Raw genomic sequence first — 15,201 nt, 5'->3', positions numbered from 1 at the left:
TTTTACAAGCCATCTAATTAAATTCAATGTATTTATACAAGGAAATATTGTTTTTCCAATATCCACATTCATGGTAATAAGATGTTTACCTATAAACGTTTCATAAAATTATAAAAATTGAATTCAATTATACAAAATGGGACCTGATCACAGAATATTTTAGTCTTAAAATAATTGAGATTTAGAAATTAAATACAAAATAAGATCAGAATAAATTTAAAAATATGTTCTTCTAAAACAATTCGTTGTCCCTTTCTTTTGATGGGACTTCTATTATTCGTGGTTTGTCAATGACGCGAGCAGTTCTATTACCTTTTTCAACTATACCTATGATCCAAGCTGGAAAACCCTCCAATTTTTCTATGTCCTTACAAAATGTAGCAGCCTGTTCTCTAGGAAGCGTTATTAAAAGCCCACCTTGGTATTTAAAAATATATATTATAAATAATTAATATCCTACCTCACACTTAATTAGGAATTGATAGAGAAAAAAAGGCTTTTTATGATGAATAGTTTTTAACTCGCCTGAGAGACCTATTAAATGAAATCAAAAGGTAATGTCGTATTTACAACTATTTTAAAAGCCTTTTATAATTACAAGGGGAGAAGAATAAATTGCTTTACATTAAATTAATATATTAATTGATTTGATACTTCTGAACTAAATATTCTTTATTTCCAGTTTAAGAAGATTAAAAGAATAACAATAATTTTTTACTCTTTCAGCACTTTAATATTTTTCAAATAAAATAATTTGTTATAAATACGTTTCTATTGTGACTATATGATTGAATAAACATATATATAAATATATATTAACATGAATATATCATGACCCCATTAATTAAATTCAACTCCACAAAAATTTGAACGTGTAAATAGATGTGAGGGGTTTGGTTAATTTATGTATGTTGTTTTTGGTTTTTTTAAAAAAAAGACTTGAATGAGTGTAATTCCATGCCAATCGACCAATGATTCGGCCGACCATCTCAAAATGAATGAAACTTGGCATGTTAGTTATTTATGTTGTAAATGTTAATAAAATCCAAATTTTTGAGCGCCAGCTACCAGATCTAAAGATAGACACCTTCAAAGTCGAATTATCTCAATGCGTGACTTCATTAAATCTTATTTTTTTAAAAAATAGTTAAGATAGAGTGGGAAATAATATATCATTTTATATTGGAAAATATCGAAAAATTCTATGTTCGTGTTTCCGGTATAAATAAAAAATTAACATGATTAGGAAAGGAGTATCTGGGTGCTGATATTTTCTAAAAATGTTTAATATTTTCTACATAAAAAAAGATAATATAGATGGCGTTATAGGTATTATATTGGTATTAAAATTAAAAAAATCGAGGACATGTAAGGAAGCAGCCCATACAGATATGTATTAGGACGATATATTTTAAAATTTTATATACAAACAATTATAAAAAAACCTATTGTTTTAATCTTATCCTATTTTGCGTTATTAATAGAATTTCCTGAAGCGATAATTTGTAGGTATGTCCTGTCACTGTTATAGGATCTACTATCGCTATTTGATTAATGGGCAATCATATTCTTCAATTGTGGGGTAAAAGAAAGAGTCATGATCCATAGGGATGTAAGAAGGAAATATATATATCACTTCAGTAATTTCATTCTTTTTTAGTACTGTGGCTAACCGCCAAAAATCATCATAAACACATGTTACGAATTCTTTAATATTGGCAAAAGACAAATTATCAGCATTTGAGATATTAAACTCAAAGGAAATACAGCATGTATTTCTCGAGTTCCTGGAATGGAGTGAGCTAAATTGAATTTTTAACGTAGTTTAATCTCTTCTAAATTGTATTGTTCGTTAGTTATATATGTAAATTTTACTGATGGCATGTTTTGTTTGGCACACTGATATAAAACAAATGATGTTAAAATATGCCCAAAACGGGTGGGCTGAATGCTTGAACGTGCTGATTTTTTTAATGTTCCGCCAAGGCCGTCTGGACCTTCCATGAGATGCAGCTGAGAAAGTTGCTACACCAAAATCTGATTCATATAAACGAGATTTATAAAAAAATTTCTGTTTTTATATTGTGCAGGTGATCATCAAAGCAGTAATATATTTTATTTTTTTACTGAATTGATTGGTCAAAAATTTTCATTTTATTCTGGTATAAATGTACTGCAATAACATTATGTTGAAGTGACTGTTATTACTACATAATTAAGGTTTTCTATATTGCCATTATTATAATATGCTATCATAGAATGGATATTGGCCTTATTATTCTAGTGGAGTCCTTAAACAATGTCGTATTACAAAGGGATAATTTTCGAAGAATTTGGTTGTAAAAAATGTTTAGGTTTTGAAATACATGATGACTGATTGATAGCGATAAAGAAATGACAAAACATAGATGGAATTTTTACTAAAAAAAAATTAACAATTCTTGAGAAGATTTTTGTTATTGTTTCTAGATTATTTCTATCAATCAACATATACCCACTGTTTAAAAAATATATGATCTATGCCAATTTGGGCAAACATCATCTAAGTGTTCTTTAATTGAGAATGTGTCAAAACAATAGTTACAATCTCCTAAATAACAAATATGGAGTGCTGGATTGCATATTGCCTGGGCTAAAATATTTTTATAGTTATGTAATGGATATACTGGCATAGCTAATAGTTGCCAAATTAGCATCTACAAACATAAGTTTAAAATTTTAATGAATTACACAAACACACACTGTGTGTTCAACTGGATCCAGCCAGAAAAACAATTTTTTGGCCTTAAATCTATAAATTCCAATTTTTATCAGGTACCTATGTTTAAACGTTCATATAATTCTTTTAAATTGATCCTTTTTGAGACTGCTTCCTTTTCCCTTTGATCATTAGGATTTATTCCCAGGCATTGTGCGATTGACTTCACCAGAAGAGTAAAATTTTCTATAATATTCAAGGTTTTTAGATTAATTGTTCACCCAGGTTTTATATTGGGAGATGACATAAATCCATTTAATTCTATTAGTTTTTTCGATTTTCTCACCAAGTAATTAGTGGCTTTGAATTTCATTTCGAATTTTTAGAGGTCCAAGATGGGGGCAACATAGTAAGAAGTTGATATTTTTTTCCCTAAAAATAATTGCATAATTATGTTTTAAATTTTGAAAAAGTTATTCATTTTTATTACTTTGTATATCAAACTCAGGAAGGCTGCTTCTTTGTATTGGCTTAATGTTTTTGTTATTTTTTAGTTTTTCTTGTAGATATTTCTTTCTTTTTTATCTGGGATTGGCCCAATTCTTCTAGCATTTATTATATCCAAAGCTGAATTGGATGGGGCTGGTTTGGGCTCTTCATTTTCAGATATATCTTTAATGGATTTTATATTTATCAAATATAAGTGACATGATTGACCTATGGTTAATAGACCTTTGGATTTTTTAATCATGCTTGGTCCTAGTTTTATATATATTTAAAATAATCACGAGATCCAAAAATATTATATTAGTAAAAATCCACAATCTAAAATTAAAAGGTTTTAATCCATAATCTTACCTTTTGTATTTTTGAAATAGACTTATGGTCCTCTCTAAAGAATGGATTATTACAAAGTGAATTACATTAAATATATATTACAATTTTTGCTGCGTTAAATTTAAAAAAAAATTTTTAAGTTAAAAAAGAAATTTTTTTAAACCTTATGTTCTTTTCAATTATTGATTGAAAATTAAATCTCCTATTTATCAATATAAAAATGTAATAGAAAGAAAGGAATAAAAAATAAAATAATGATAAAATCTTTAATTTCAAATAATAACGATAGTAGATCCACAATAGTGAAAGGATATATCTACAAATTATGGCCTCAGGAATTTCGATTAATAAGCGCAAATAGAATACGATAAAAATATATGTATAATTGAATATAAAATTTTAAAAATGTTTATTTTATAACTTTCTAATAATAATCATATCTGTATGGGCTGCCTGCTTACATATCGCCAAGACTTCATATTGGTTATACTCATTTGATTTTTTTAAAATCCCAATACAATTCATATTAAAAATATTATATTATAAAGATTTTAAAATATAACGCCATTTATATCTTTTTTTAAAAAATATGATAAAAAATTTAAATAATTAAAAAAACAAAAAGAGTATACGAGATTTTTTATTAAATAGTTTAATATAAAAGCAAAAAACATTGTTAGAATATCACCACCCAAAAAACCCTTCTTAAATATGTTAATTTTTTTCGAAATTTAAAATTTTACAGGCTATAAAATGATATATAATTTGTAACTCTATCTTAAATATTTTTTTTAAAAAAACAAGATTTAATGAAATCATGCATTACGCGATTTTCGACTTTCAGGTGTATATTTTGGATCTTATAGCTAGCACTTTAAAATTTAAATTAAAATGTACAAAATAGATAACTATGATGCCAAGTTTCGTTCATTTTAAAGATGGTTGTCTGAAAATCTCGTTTTTTTGGTCGATTTGACATGGAATGACCCATGATGCTTTATTCATAAACAAAGGTATAAACAACAAAAAAATTGCATCTTCTAGAACCTTTTTTGTTTAATAAATATAAATTTTTTTTAATCATCTTATAAAAATCTCTTCACCTACCTATTGTTAAATAAAATTACAAAACTTTTTATTTAACAACACAGGCAAGAAATACTTTCATATTCTCAAAATTTAAATTCATTTTACCCCATAATCTATATTTGGTAGAATCAGATCTAGCCATGCACCTTCAAGAAGCTCCACCATCCCTTGATCATTGTTCCCAACTGTTTCAGATAAATACCTCCAACATAAATCTAATGAGTCAGGCTCTCTCATGAATTGTGCCCAACTGTGTTGTTACTTTCTCCCTCTCTGATAGATCAATGATTGACAATTCACTGGCTTCTTCCCCTATTGTTGTCATAGTTACAGGTTCCCCCTGGTTAGTTTTCTTGTGGCAGAACACATTCAATATAGATATCCAAATATTAAGGGAAACAACAATTGAATTGTTGGAGGATCTCCTATTTGGTTTATAACTGCTTACCACTCAAGACCAATGATAGAAGTAAGGGAGAACATGTCTGGACCAATGACACCAGAAGGAAGTCACCTGAGAGAAACTGCATTCAGGAAAAAGTCAGGATGAGGGCCATCATTGATTTATAGGAGAGGAAGGAAGTGGGTAATATAGTCATATCCAAATCAAGGGAGAGCCCAACATCCACCAGTTTGGGATGAGGTAATGGGATCTCAAGCAGTGGGGAACGATGTTCAGGAGATGGATGAGCCAAAAATTCTTGAAGGAGAAATATGAGACTATCACAATCTTATTCTAATAGAATTATGAATTTTGAGGATACAAAAGTGTGTATGTATTTTTTTATATACCCATGTTGTTGAAACCTATTTATAAAAAAATATTTTATATTTGAGTTTTCTTTAATAAAGGTTTGTTAATATTTAAGTGTAGAAAAAAGTTAAAATTTTTTTTTTAATCTTTAATTGTAATTTTTTTTATTGGGATAAAGTTAATTATCTAAAATTGGAAAAAAATATTTAGTTCAAACATAATAATATATATAAAAGCACATGAATATATAAAAACAATGGGATATCTAAACAAATATATTATTTTTAATATAAATACACAGAATTATTGGAGTATAGTCATTTTTTTAATGAATAACACATAATTTTTTGAGATGTACTTACTTGTTAGTGTCAAAACTGAAAGAAGCAATTAGAATAAAATCTGAAAAGGAGAGAACCAAACTATTATAAATTCCTTCGAACTAGTTTATAATGATTTTAAAAATTAGATATGTTGTATTCCATATCAAATCAATTGAAAATCAAACCTACCCTAGATTTTTTTAAAAAATTTGTAGTAAAAATATAAAATTTCAATTCCCAACTAAACTTACTTCATGAGATATAGCTATCTAAAAAGCAAAAATTTCAAAATACACATTTAACATAAGCTAATTACCCAAAACCGGAAATGGCTATTAAAAAATTGTTCCTTTTGTCAATAAATTGAAATTAATGCTAGAAAGGGTCTTTCCTTTTTAAAATAAAAAAAACTACTTTTTATAAAGTAAAATATATACCTGAGGTTTCTGGACTTTTCCCATGTAGCAAGCCAAAAATATTTCCACAAGCTTTGCTAACAGCAGCCATTTTAGCAATAATGGGCAAATTGTGAATAACAAAAGAAACTTCATGCTTTTGATGTCTAGCTAAATTTTCAGCATGACCCAACAAACCAAATCCTGTAATATCAGTTGCGCCATGGGCATTAAACTTATGCATTAATGTGGCAGCTTAATTAAATTTTTTAAGATATAAATCACAAAAAATATTAACTTTAAATGTTGTATGTTAAATAGCTCAATTTAAGTGGATGTAAAATAGTAGCTGATACATACTTTAGCCAGGAAAATATTGCCTAAGCTTCGAGATATCACTAATAGATGCCCAAGGCTCTGTTTTTTATATAAGCAAAACTGCAGGTTTGGGTAATATTTATTGAGCTATTTTATAAAATCAGCTTAAATAAAACTATTTAATATTAGTTATATATTGTATTATATGTTTTTTAATAATTATATATAAGCTTAATTATAAATAATTAATGATTAATATTTTAAAATAAAAAACTTTCTTTATATTTATTATCCTGCCATTAGTCTTAATGATGGGTAAAATCATTAACCTGTTTTATTGAGCCTGGCCATGCTAATCATTGCCCTATTATAAGCTTTATTAATGTCATCCTCTGTTGCAACCAATTTTATTCTATTCCACTTCTCAGGATTTTCCATCCATATGTGGCCATTTATGGCAATGTGAGTACCCAGAGGTTTTGTTAAGACTAAGACATCACCCACAACTGCATTGTCAGGACTAAAATAAATATATAAGTGTACAATCTATATACTAATTTACATAATAAAATCATTTGAGCCAATAACAGTTGATGCAACTCCACCTATGGTTAACCATGGGTTCCTGATTGTTTGTCCACCACTAACTCGTGATCCAGCTTCTTCAGCTAAATCCTAAATGCCTGGTATATATTGTTTTGCTTTTTATTTTACCTTAAATCCTTTCATCATAAGTGGAACAACTGCTTCAGTCTCAGCATCTGTCATCTTTGTTGATGTTGCTAATATCATAAGCATATTATCACAGTCAACAACACCCATAGCATATAAATCACTCAAAACATTTGCACATGCAATTCGACCCTAATAAAATTATAAATATAATAATTTGATATTAACCATCATATAAGGATCATCAACAACTGGATAAAAGAAATCAGTTGTTTGAACCAGTGAAAGCCCATGATGTCTAGAAAGGGGAGTAACACTAGCATCAAGACCAATGCCTATTAATAATTATAACTAAAATAATAATAAGCATACCGTATTTTGGTAGATTTAATTGCATGTATAATTGCTCCATGTGATCAGGTTCATTAGATATTAGTCCCTCAAGTAGCTTATCAAGCGTCTCCTGAGGAACTTTACACCCTCATCCTTTTAACTCTGCAAACTTTGTAAGTTTGAAAGTAGGATCTAAACCTAACGAAACCGGGTCAAACGGAGGTTGAATTACAATTGAAATTGTAGAATTTGGTTGATCACCATTCATTCCCTCCATATTTCAAAAAATAAAAATTATTTTATATGCACAAGAAAAATAAGTTTATAAATTTAAGCAGCTTACCAATGATTATATACCATAGACTTTCATTTGTATTAAATAATTTATCTAAATTCCTTTCTTACTCTCGTTCAGATCAAATTTTTAGTCAGAAGCCCTTTATATTTTCAAATTGATATACTATAATTAATTCATTAAATAAAAGTAGGATCTTGAGATAAAAGATATTGAGAATGTTGAGGGCAATAGAAGACTATAGAAAGCCAAGATAGACTAACGTAATAATCTGTATAGGTAACGGTCATAAATATCCACCATATTTTGTCGCATTACCTTTTTTTGAATAAGTAGATTCAAATATCCGAAATTAACCTAAAATATGTCCAATATACCTAACGTTTTTATATATTTTATATTCCAAATTATTCTAAAAGTAAGTGATATTTAGTATAACATTTCTGTTATAAATCTTTAACATACGCCTATGAGTTGGTATAATATATATTAAAATATAAGTAGTTTGTAATAATATCAAAAATATACTCGTATTAAAAATTTAACTCAAAACTGTTTTTCAAAGAAATAAAAAATAGCTTTCCTAAAAACACGTAAAAAAGAGAAGAAAATATATCTAATTACATCCATTGTGATATGAATAATAAGATGTTTTATTTTTAATAATATTTTAATAAATAGATGGCGTTAAAGAACTGAATGCAAATTGTTTATTATATTTATTATCAAAAGCATTTATTAGTAAAATTTATTAAATAACAACTCTAATATATTATATAACTGTCAAATACTTTTGTAAAAGTGGCATTTTATCTAATATTTTAAAACGAATTATATATAATAGAGGATATAAATCTATTAACTTTTTTTAAAAAACTATTATACTTATTTCGATCTTGAAAATATTTTTAGGTAGAGGCATGGTAATTAAATTTAAAAATGAATAATATAGTTGATTAGTGATTTTGAACTCGGCTAGTTATAATACTAAAGTTGTTAATTTTTAATTAATAAATGATTATATTTATTTAATTGCTGTTATATAATAATTTGAATAATAAAAGTCAATTAAGCTTCAACTATTAATGCTAAATTAATATTTAGTGAGTGATATTTATATTCTATATTTAACACAGTGATTGCAAGCTGACATAATAGAATTTATATGTATTAATCTAATCTAATAATTAAATGGTATTCATTTAATAAAAATTTAGGTAGTCTTATTAATTTTTAAATAATAAAAATAATTCTATATATTACTTAATAGAATTATTAAAATCGTTCAGGGGACAATCAAATAAATATATTTTTAGTTCAAGGGATATTAAAGAACCATTAAAAAAAATTTTGCTTCAGGGTACTATTCAAAATTTTCAGGGGGCTGGAGCCCTTGCGCGCCATTTTTGGATTTTAAAAAGGTAATTTTTTAAGCATATAATTGCATTTTCCTTAATTTGATGATAGATAAATAAATATAATAAAGAATGAAGCTATTTTTATTTAATCTTAATATGTATACTTAATAAGTTATCTGGGTTTTGAACCATGGCAATTATTTTTGCTAATAATTTTTTAAATAATCATTTTCAATGGGGTAAATATTACCACATTTTTGTGAGGCAATCAGGTTGGACCCATAATTGATTTCTATTTATGATAAATGATTCTTTGAGGTAAGTGTAAATTATATACAAAATTATAAGTGAGAGGTGAAAACCATTGTGTGATAAAAAAATTGTTAAAAGAATTGATAAATTTTTTATTTCATTATTAGATAAATTTTATATAACATCAAATTTTCCATAATATATTTGGCCTTTTTTCTAAATATTTATAGAAATCTTGGGAGAATGAACAGATAATCTATTCCTCTCATTTGATTATTGATTTAAGAAAAGATTTCAATTAAATGAATTGACAAAGTGATTCCATATACTGAAATATTGTTTATTTTTGTTAACAATAAATTAAATTTTTGGATATGGCTTGGTAATAATCTTTGAAACCTATGATGTGGTTTGGGTTTGGATTTCCATTAAACATAAACTGGGCCTGAAAATTATTTTTACTTATGACCTAGGCTGGATGAAGAAATCAATGCCAGTGAAGGTCTCTAATTTCAATGATTAAAATATATCATTTCTCAGACTTTATTTGAAGATAAATGAATGGGCAAATCACAAATATGCCTGTTTTCAATTATTTGCAAAATTTATTAGGATTGTTAATTTAAAGAAACTATGATTTCAAAGCATCATACATTTCTAAAAATTGTTGGACACTAAGAAATAAAGAAATCAATTGTGAAGTGTATAATGGAGGAAATATTGATCCATGATTGTTTTGGCATAAATAACAAAAAATATTATATTTTTTGTGACCATGCATTAAGCTTACATATAATATAATAGGAATCTTTTAAGAAAACATTATCAAAAATATAAGTTAATAGCTGATAGTCCATTATGAATGACTGGTAATCAGAATTTTCTTCTTTATTCAATGATGGGTGCATAATAAATTTCCTTTATATGATGATGATTGAATCAGTAAATTTTTCATTATTTTTATAAAATATGTTAATAGAGTGTATATTTATGAATTTTAATTTAAAAACAATAAGGGTCTAGAATATATTTTTTTGATTATAAATTACAAATACAAATGAATAAGAATTTATTTTAAAAGATTTTAATATATTTTTTAGATTAAAAATATAATACAAATGAATAAAAATTTATTGTGCACATATATTAAAATATCTAAATATATATTTCTTTAATATATTTTGTAAAACCACTGGAAAATTTTAAAATTACACCCTCATTTAAACAAATATAAATTTAATTTCTGAATCACACCTCATAAGATAGGAGAATTTTAAGATTCAGCCATCCACCGTCAAATAAAGGATAAAATTATGATTCTCCATCATTCTTGATGGCCATCAGTGAGTAAAAAAATATTATCTAAATATTTATTTCATTTTTATTCTAGATGCCAAGTAACAAAACAATATATAAAGTCAAATGTGACTATATTAATTGTAAAACTTCTAAAATAAGAAGTGACAAAATAAATAACCATTATAAACATAAACATCCTCATGTCAAGTTATCTGATATCAAATTTACAAAGATAGCTATCAAAAAGGATAATAATTGGGTATCCTTAAATAAAGATATTCCATTCAATATCACAAATGGGGTTGAAACCAAGTTACAAAAAAAATCAATAACATCTTACTTCCAAAAAGTAATTTTTTATATATATTATTTTAATTCATGACAATAAATATAAGTAAAAATAACCTTAAATTTTGTGAATTAGTAGAAACCAATTCTTCATCTATAATTTGAGCATAATACTTTTAATTTTTATTAAAGATAAGATTTTTAATATATAGGTACATTTTTATTATGCCCTTTATCAATTTTGAAGGAAATAAATTATAAGAATATTTAAATATTTCAACTTTTGTTAAAAAAAAATTTATATATTATAATTAAGAATAAAATAAGTCATTTGCCTAAAATTTTCACTACTCTTTATTTAATAATTAGCACAAATCTTTTATTGAAGATTCCCAAATTATATTATCTCATACAATGCCCAGTTCCAGTGATCTGCTGATTTTGAATAATGAGGTACTTAATTTAAATAAGATTTGTTTTATAATTTTGAAGGGAATAAATGAGGATATTCAGATATTTTCATGAACAAATTTTAATTAATCTTTATTTAATAATTAGCTCAAATCTTTTACTGAAGATTCCCAAATTATATTATCTCATACAATGCCCAGTTCCAGTGATCTGGTGATTTTGAATGATGAGGTACTTAATTTAAATAAGATTTGTTTGATAATTCTGAAGTGAATAAATTATGAAATATTTTCCACTTTTCTATATCTTAATTAAGAATAAAATTTTTATTAAAATTAAGATTTTCATAAGTAAACAAATTTTAACCACTCTTTATTTAATAATTAGCATGAATCTTTTATTGAAGATTCCCAAATTATATTATCTTCTCATACAATGCCCAGTTCCAGTGATCTGCTGATTTTGAATAATGAGGTACTTAATTTAAATAAGATTTCTTTTATAATTTTGAAGGGAATAAATGAGGATATTCAGATATTTTCATGAATAAACAAATTTTAATTATTCTTTATTTAATAAGTAGCACAAATCTTTTACTGAAGATTCCCAAATTATATTATCTCATACAATGCCCAGTTCCAGTGATCTGGTGATTTTGAATGATGAGGTACTTAATTTAAATAAGATTTGTTTGATAATTCTGAAGTGAATAAATTATGAAATATTTTCCACTTTTCTATATCTTAATTAAGAATAAAATTTTTATTAAAATTAAGATTTTCATAAGTAAACAAATTTTAACCACTCTTTATTTAATAATTAGCATGAATCTTTTATTGAAGATTCCCAAATTATATTATCTTCTCATACAATGCCCAGTTCCAGTGATCTGCTGATTTTGAATAATGAGGTACTTAATTTAAATAAGATTTCTTTTATAATTTTGAAGGGAATAAATGAGGATATTCAGATATTTTCATGAATAAACAAATTTTAATTATTCTTTATTTAATAATTAGCACAAATCTTTTACTGAAGATTCCCAAATTATATTATCTTCTCATACAATGCCCAGTTCCAGTGATCTGCTGATTTTGAATGATGAGGTATTTAATTTAAATAAAACTATACACTCTTTAATAATAATTAGCAAACACACAAAGTTATTGAAAATTCCCCAATTATATCTTTTTTTCATCCAATTATCAATCCCAATGCAAGCCAAAATATTTCAAACATTAAAGGCCCAAATATTATTCAATTATATAAAAAAAAGGAGCCTAATGACCCTTTTCATTTCATATTCTTTAGAATGACAAATATCTTGATTAATTTCATAATTTCCATAGGCCCATGTCAGCCATGTTCAAATATATTTCAATATCCTGTTACTCACAAAAGGTTTTTAAAAAATTTAATTTTTATTAATTTTTACGCATCCATTATTTCTACTTTTAAATAGGAGCATGAATATATCCTATTATAAAAAGGTTAATATTGATGGTTCCCTCAAACCAAGAAATTGGTTATCCTATAGCACCACTTTAGACAAAGTCTTTTGTCTTTATTGTCTTATGTTTGGTGGCCCTAAATCCAATACTTTTTGGACTCAACTTGGAGTAAATAATTGGAAAAATTTTAAGCGTGACTTAGAGAGACATGAGTCATCTTCTATTCATAAGGATTGTGAATACACCAACATGACTTGGCTTGCAAATAAGCGTATTCAAGATCATTTTCTATCAAATAGGCTTGATATAATAATGGAAAATCGTAATATAGTTCATAATATTATTGATGCCATTATATACCTTATAAAATGTAACATAGCCTTTTGGGGCACTAATTCGAATGAAGGTAATTTTATGTGCCTCATAAAATTAATGGCAAAAACGGTTCCAACTTTACGGGCATACATTGATAACAACGAAAAATTGAGGAGAAAAAAATCAGATAAAATTTCAAGACCTTATATAAATTTATTGTCATATGGCCATGTGAAAAAAATTATTGAAGTCATTAAGATAAAAATAATAAAATGTATTATTCAAAAAATTAAAGAGAATTGTGCCTATAGCATCATATTAGATGGAACATATGATGTGTCTAAAAAAGAATGCATTGCTTTACTTGTAAGATATATAGAAGATGATCCGCATCCACATCCTGTAGAAAGGATCATCCATGTTTTTACAACATCAGAAACCACCGGGGAAAATATAAAGAAACATGTTTTTTCTAAGTTCAAAGATCTTGGTCTTCCTCTTGATTATATGGTTGGGCAAAGTATGGATGGTGCAGGGAATATGAGAGGAGTATACAAAGGAATGCAGGCTTTAATATTGAAAGAGGCTCCAAAAGCCATATATATTTGGTGCCATGCACATAGGCTCAATTTAGTAGTTGCTCATGTTTGTGGATGCAAAATAGAAATGAAAAAGGTAATGGGAATATTGGATGAGTTATATAATTTCATGAATGGGGTAAGACGTCAAGGAGTGTTTGTTAAATATCAAATGACAAAGTCTAAAAAATCTCTTAAAAGAATAAAAAATACAACAAGGTAAATATAATATTTTTAATGTAACTTATCTTTTTTTAGAAATTGGTCATCATCTTATAAAGCTGTAGAAATTTTTTTAGATGTTTATGAACATATTATAGCATCATTAAATGAATTAAAAGATTCTAATGACCCAAGCACCTCTTCTATTGCCGATGGATTATTAACAAGAATTAAGGATGAAGATTTCATATTAAGTCTATTTATTTTGAAAGAAATATTGAAATGCACACATGAGGCTTGTATTGAAATGCAGGCAGTTGGTAATGATTTGGCTATGGTAACTAAATTAATACAACACACAAAAAATAAATTACAAAGACTAAGAGGTTAAAATTAGTTACGATTTCTATAAATAATTTTAAAATGTAGCTAATGGGGATAATATTTTTTTAAAATTGCATTCCTTATCTAACAGTTATTTGAAAAAGAATAATGTTACAACGGAATTGCATAATATAAAATCAATATTCAAATTTGATCAAACAGCATTCAATAATTATGTTAAACAAAAAAAAACAAGTTGAATAAAAAAAGATTTAAAATTATTATTTAGCATTATAGATATAAAAGGGAAATATTTTTCCCTGTGCTTGATACAATCATTAATGATTTAAATGAAAGATTTAATTATGATTGTTTAAATTTTTTATCTCAAATATCTCTTTTTACACCAGCTGGAATTATAGCCAATGATAGAATAGAAGGGTGGCAAATATCTCAAATTTGTCATACTTACCAATTAAATGCTCAAGATATTGCTCGTGAATATAATGATTTTCGATCTTTATATTTGGATTCACAAGCAATCATTTATTGCAAGGATCTTTTGAAAATAAAAAAGAATGATGGGTTATATATTGATGAAAGTAATTTATTGATATTTTATTTAAAATTATATATAATTAAAGGTATTGTAAACGATGAAACCGAGGAAGATATCAATAACGATAACATAATTAATACAAAAAAATGGATAAAATATTCATTTATACTACCATATCGTCTTTTAAATAAATTAAATTCTTATTCTAATTTATATTTATTATATAAATATTTATTGACTCTACCAACTACTTCTTGTTCAGCCGAAAGAGTGATGAGCAAAGTCAAAATAAATAAAACTAGAATGCGGAATAAAATTTCTGACCCCTTTTTAGAAAATTTACTTCTAATATCCAGCGAAATTGATGTTTTTGAAAGATTTAAAATAGACGACATTATAACGCGATTTGCATCTACGTCTAAAAGATTAACTAAATTATTAATAAAATAAGTTATATCTTTTTCACAGCTAATTATATACGCCTTTTTAA

At 26.0% G+C, this 15,201-nt stretch overlaps 2 protein-coding genes across 3 annotated transcripts; one reads left to right on the top strand and one right to left on the bottom strand.

The window, feature by feature from the left end:
• Positions 1–13: 13 nt before the first annotated feature.
• On the bottom strand, positions 14–7,733 carry LOC135923272 (inactive selenide, water dikinase-like protein). Its single transcript, XM_065457935.1, has 7 exons — positions 7,459–7,733; positions 7,315–7,421; positions 7,129–7,278; positions 6,977–7,089; positions 6,744–6,934; positions 6,139–6,351; positions 14–417 (listed from the first exon to the last, which is right to left on the bottom strand). The coding sequence occupies exons 1-7, from the start codon at positions 7,694–7,696 to the stop codon at positions 233–235; spliced, it is 1,197 nt and encodes a 398-aa protein (XP_065314007.1). The 5' UTR covers positions 7,697–7,733; the 3' UTR covers positions 14–232.
• A 2,008-nt stretch (positions 7,734–9,741) lies between these two features.
• Positions 9,742–14,908, top strand: LOC135923492 (uncharacterized). 2 transcript variants are annotated; one of them, XM_065458271.1, is made up of 13 exons: positions 9,742–10,667; positions 10,715–10,972; positions 11,281–11,364; positions 11,470–11,553; positions 11,710–11,796; positions 11,906–11,989; positions 12,146–12,232; positions 12,342–12,428; positions 12,473–12,723; positions 12,785–13,885; positions 13,925–14,214; positions 14,258–14,754; positions 14,797–14,908. In XM_065458271.1, the coding sequence occupies exons 2-12, from the start codon at positions 10,715–10,717 to the stop codon at positions 14,410–14,412; spliced, it is 2,568 nt and encodes an 855-aa protein (XP_065314343.1). In that variant the 5' UTR covers positions 9,742–10,667; the 3' UTR covers positions 14,413–14,754; positions 14,797–14,908. The 2 variants fall into 2 exon arrangements, with proteins under 2 accessions (XP_065314343.1, XP_065314342.1); XM_065458270.1 differs by having other exon boundaries at positions 9,742–10,671.
• Positions 14,909–15,201: the final 293 nt, after the last annotated feature.

The sequence above is a fragment of the Gordionus sp. m RMFG-2023 genome, chromosome 2 (assembly GCF_954871325.1).
Source record: "Gordionus sp. m RMFG-2023 chromosome 2, tfGorSpeb1-WG-v2, whole genome shotgun sequence".
NCBI lineage: Eukaryota > Metazoa > Nematomorpha > Gordioida > Chordodea > Parachordodidae > Gordionus > Gordionus sp. m RMFG-2023.
This window is presented reverse-complemented; position numbering and strand designations above follow the sequence as displayed.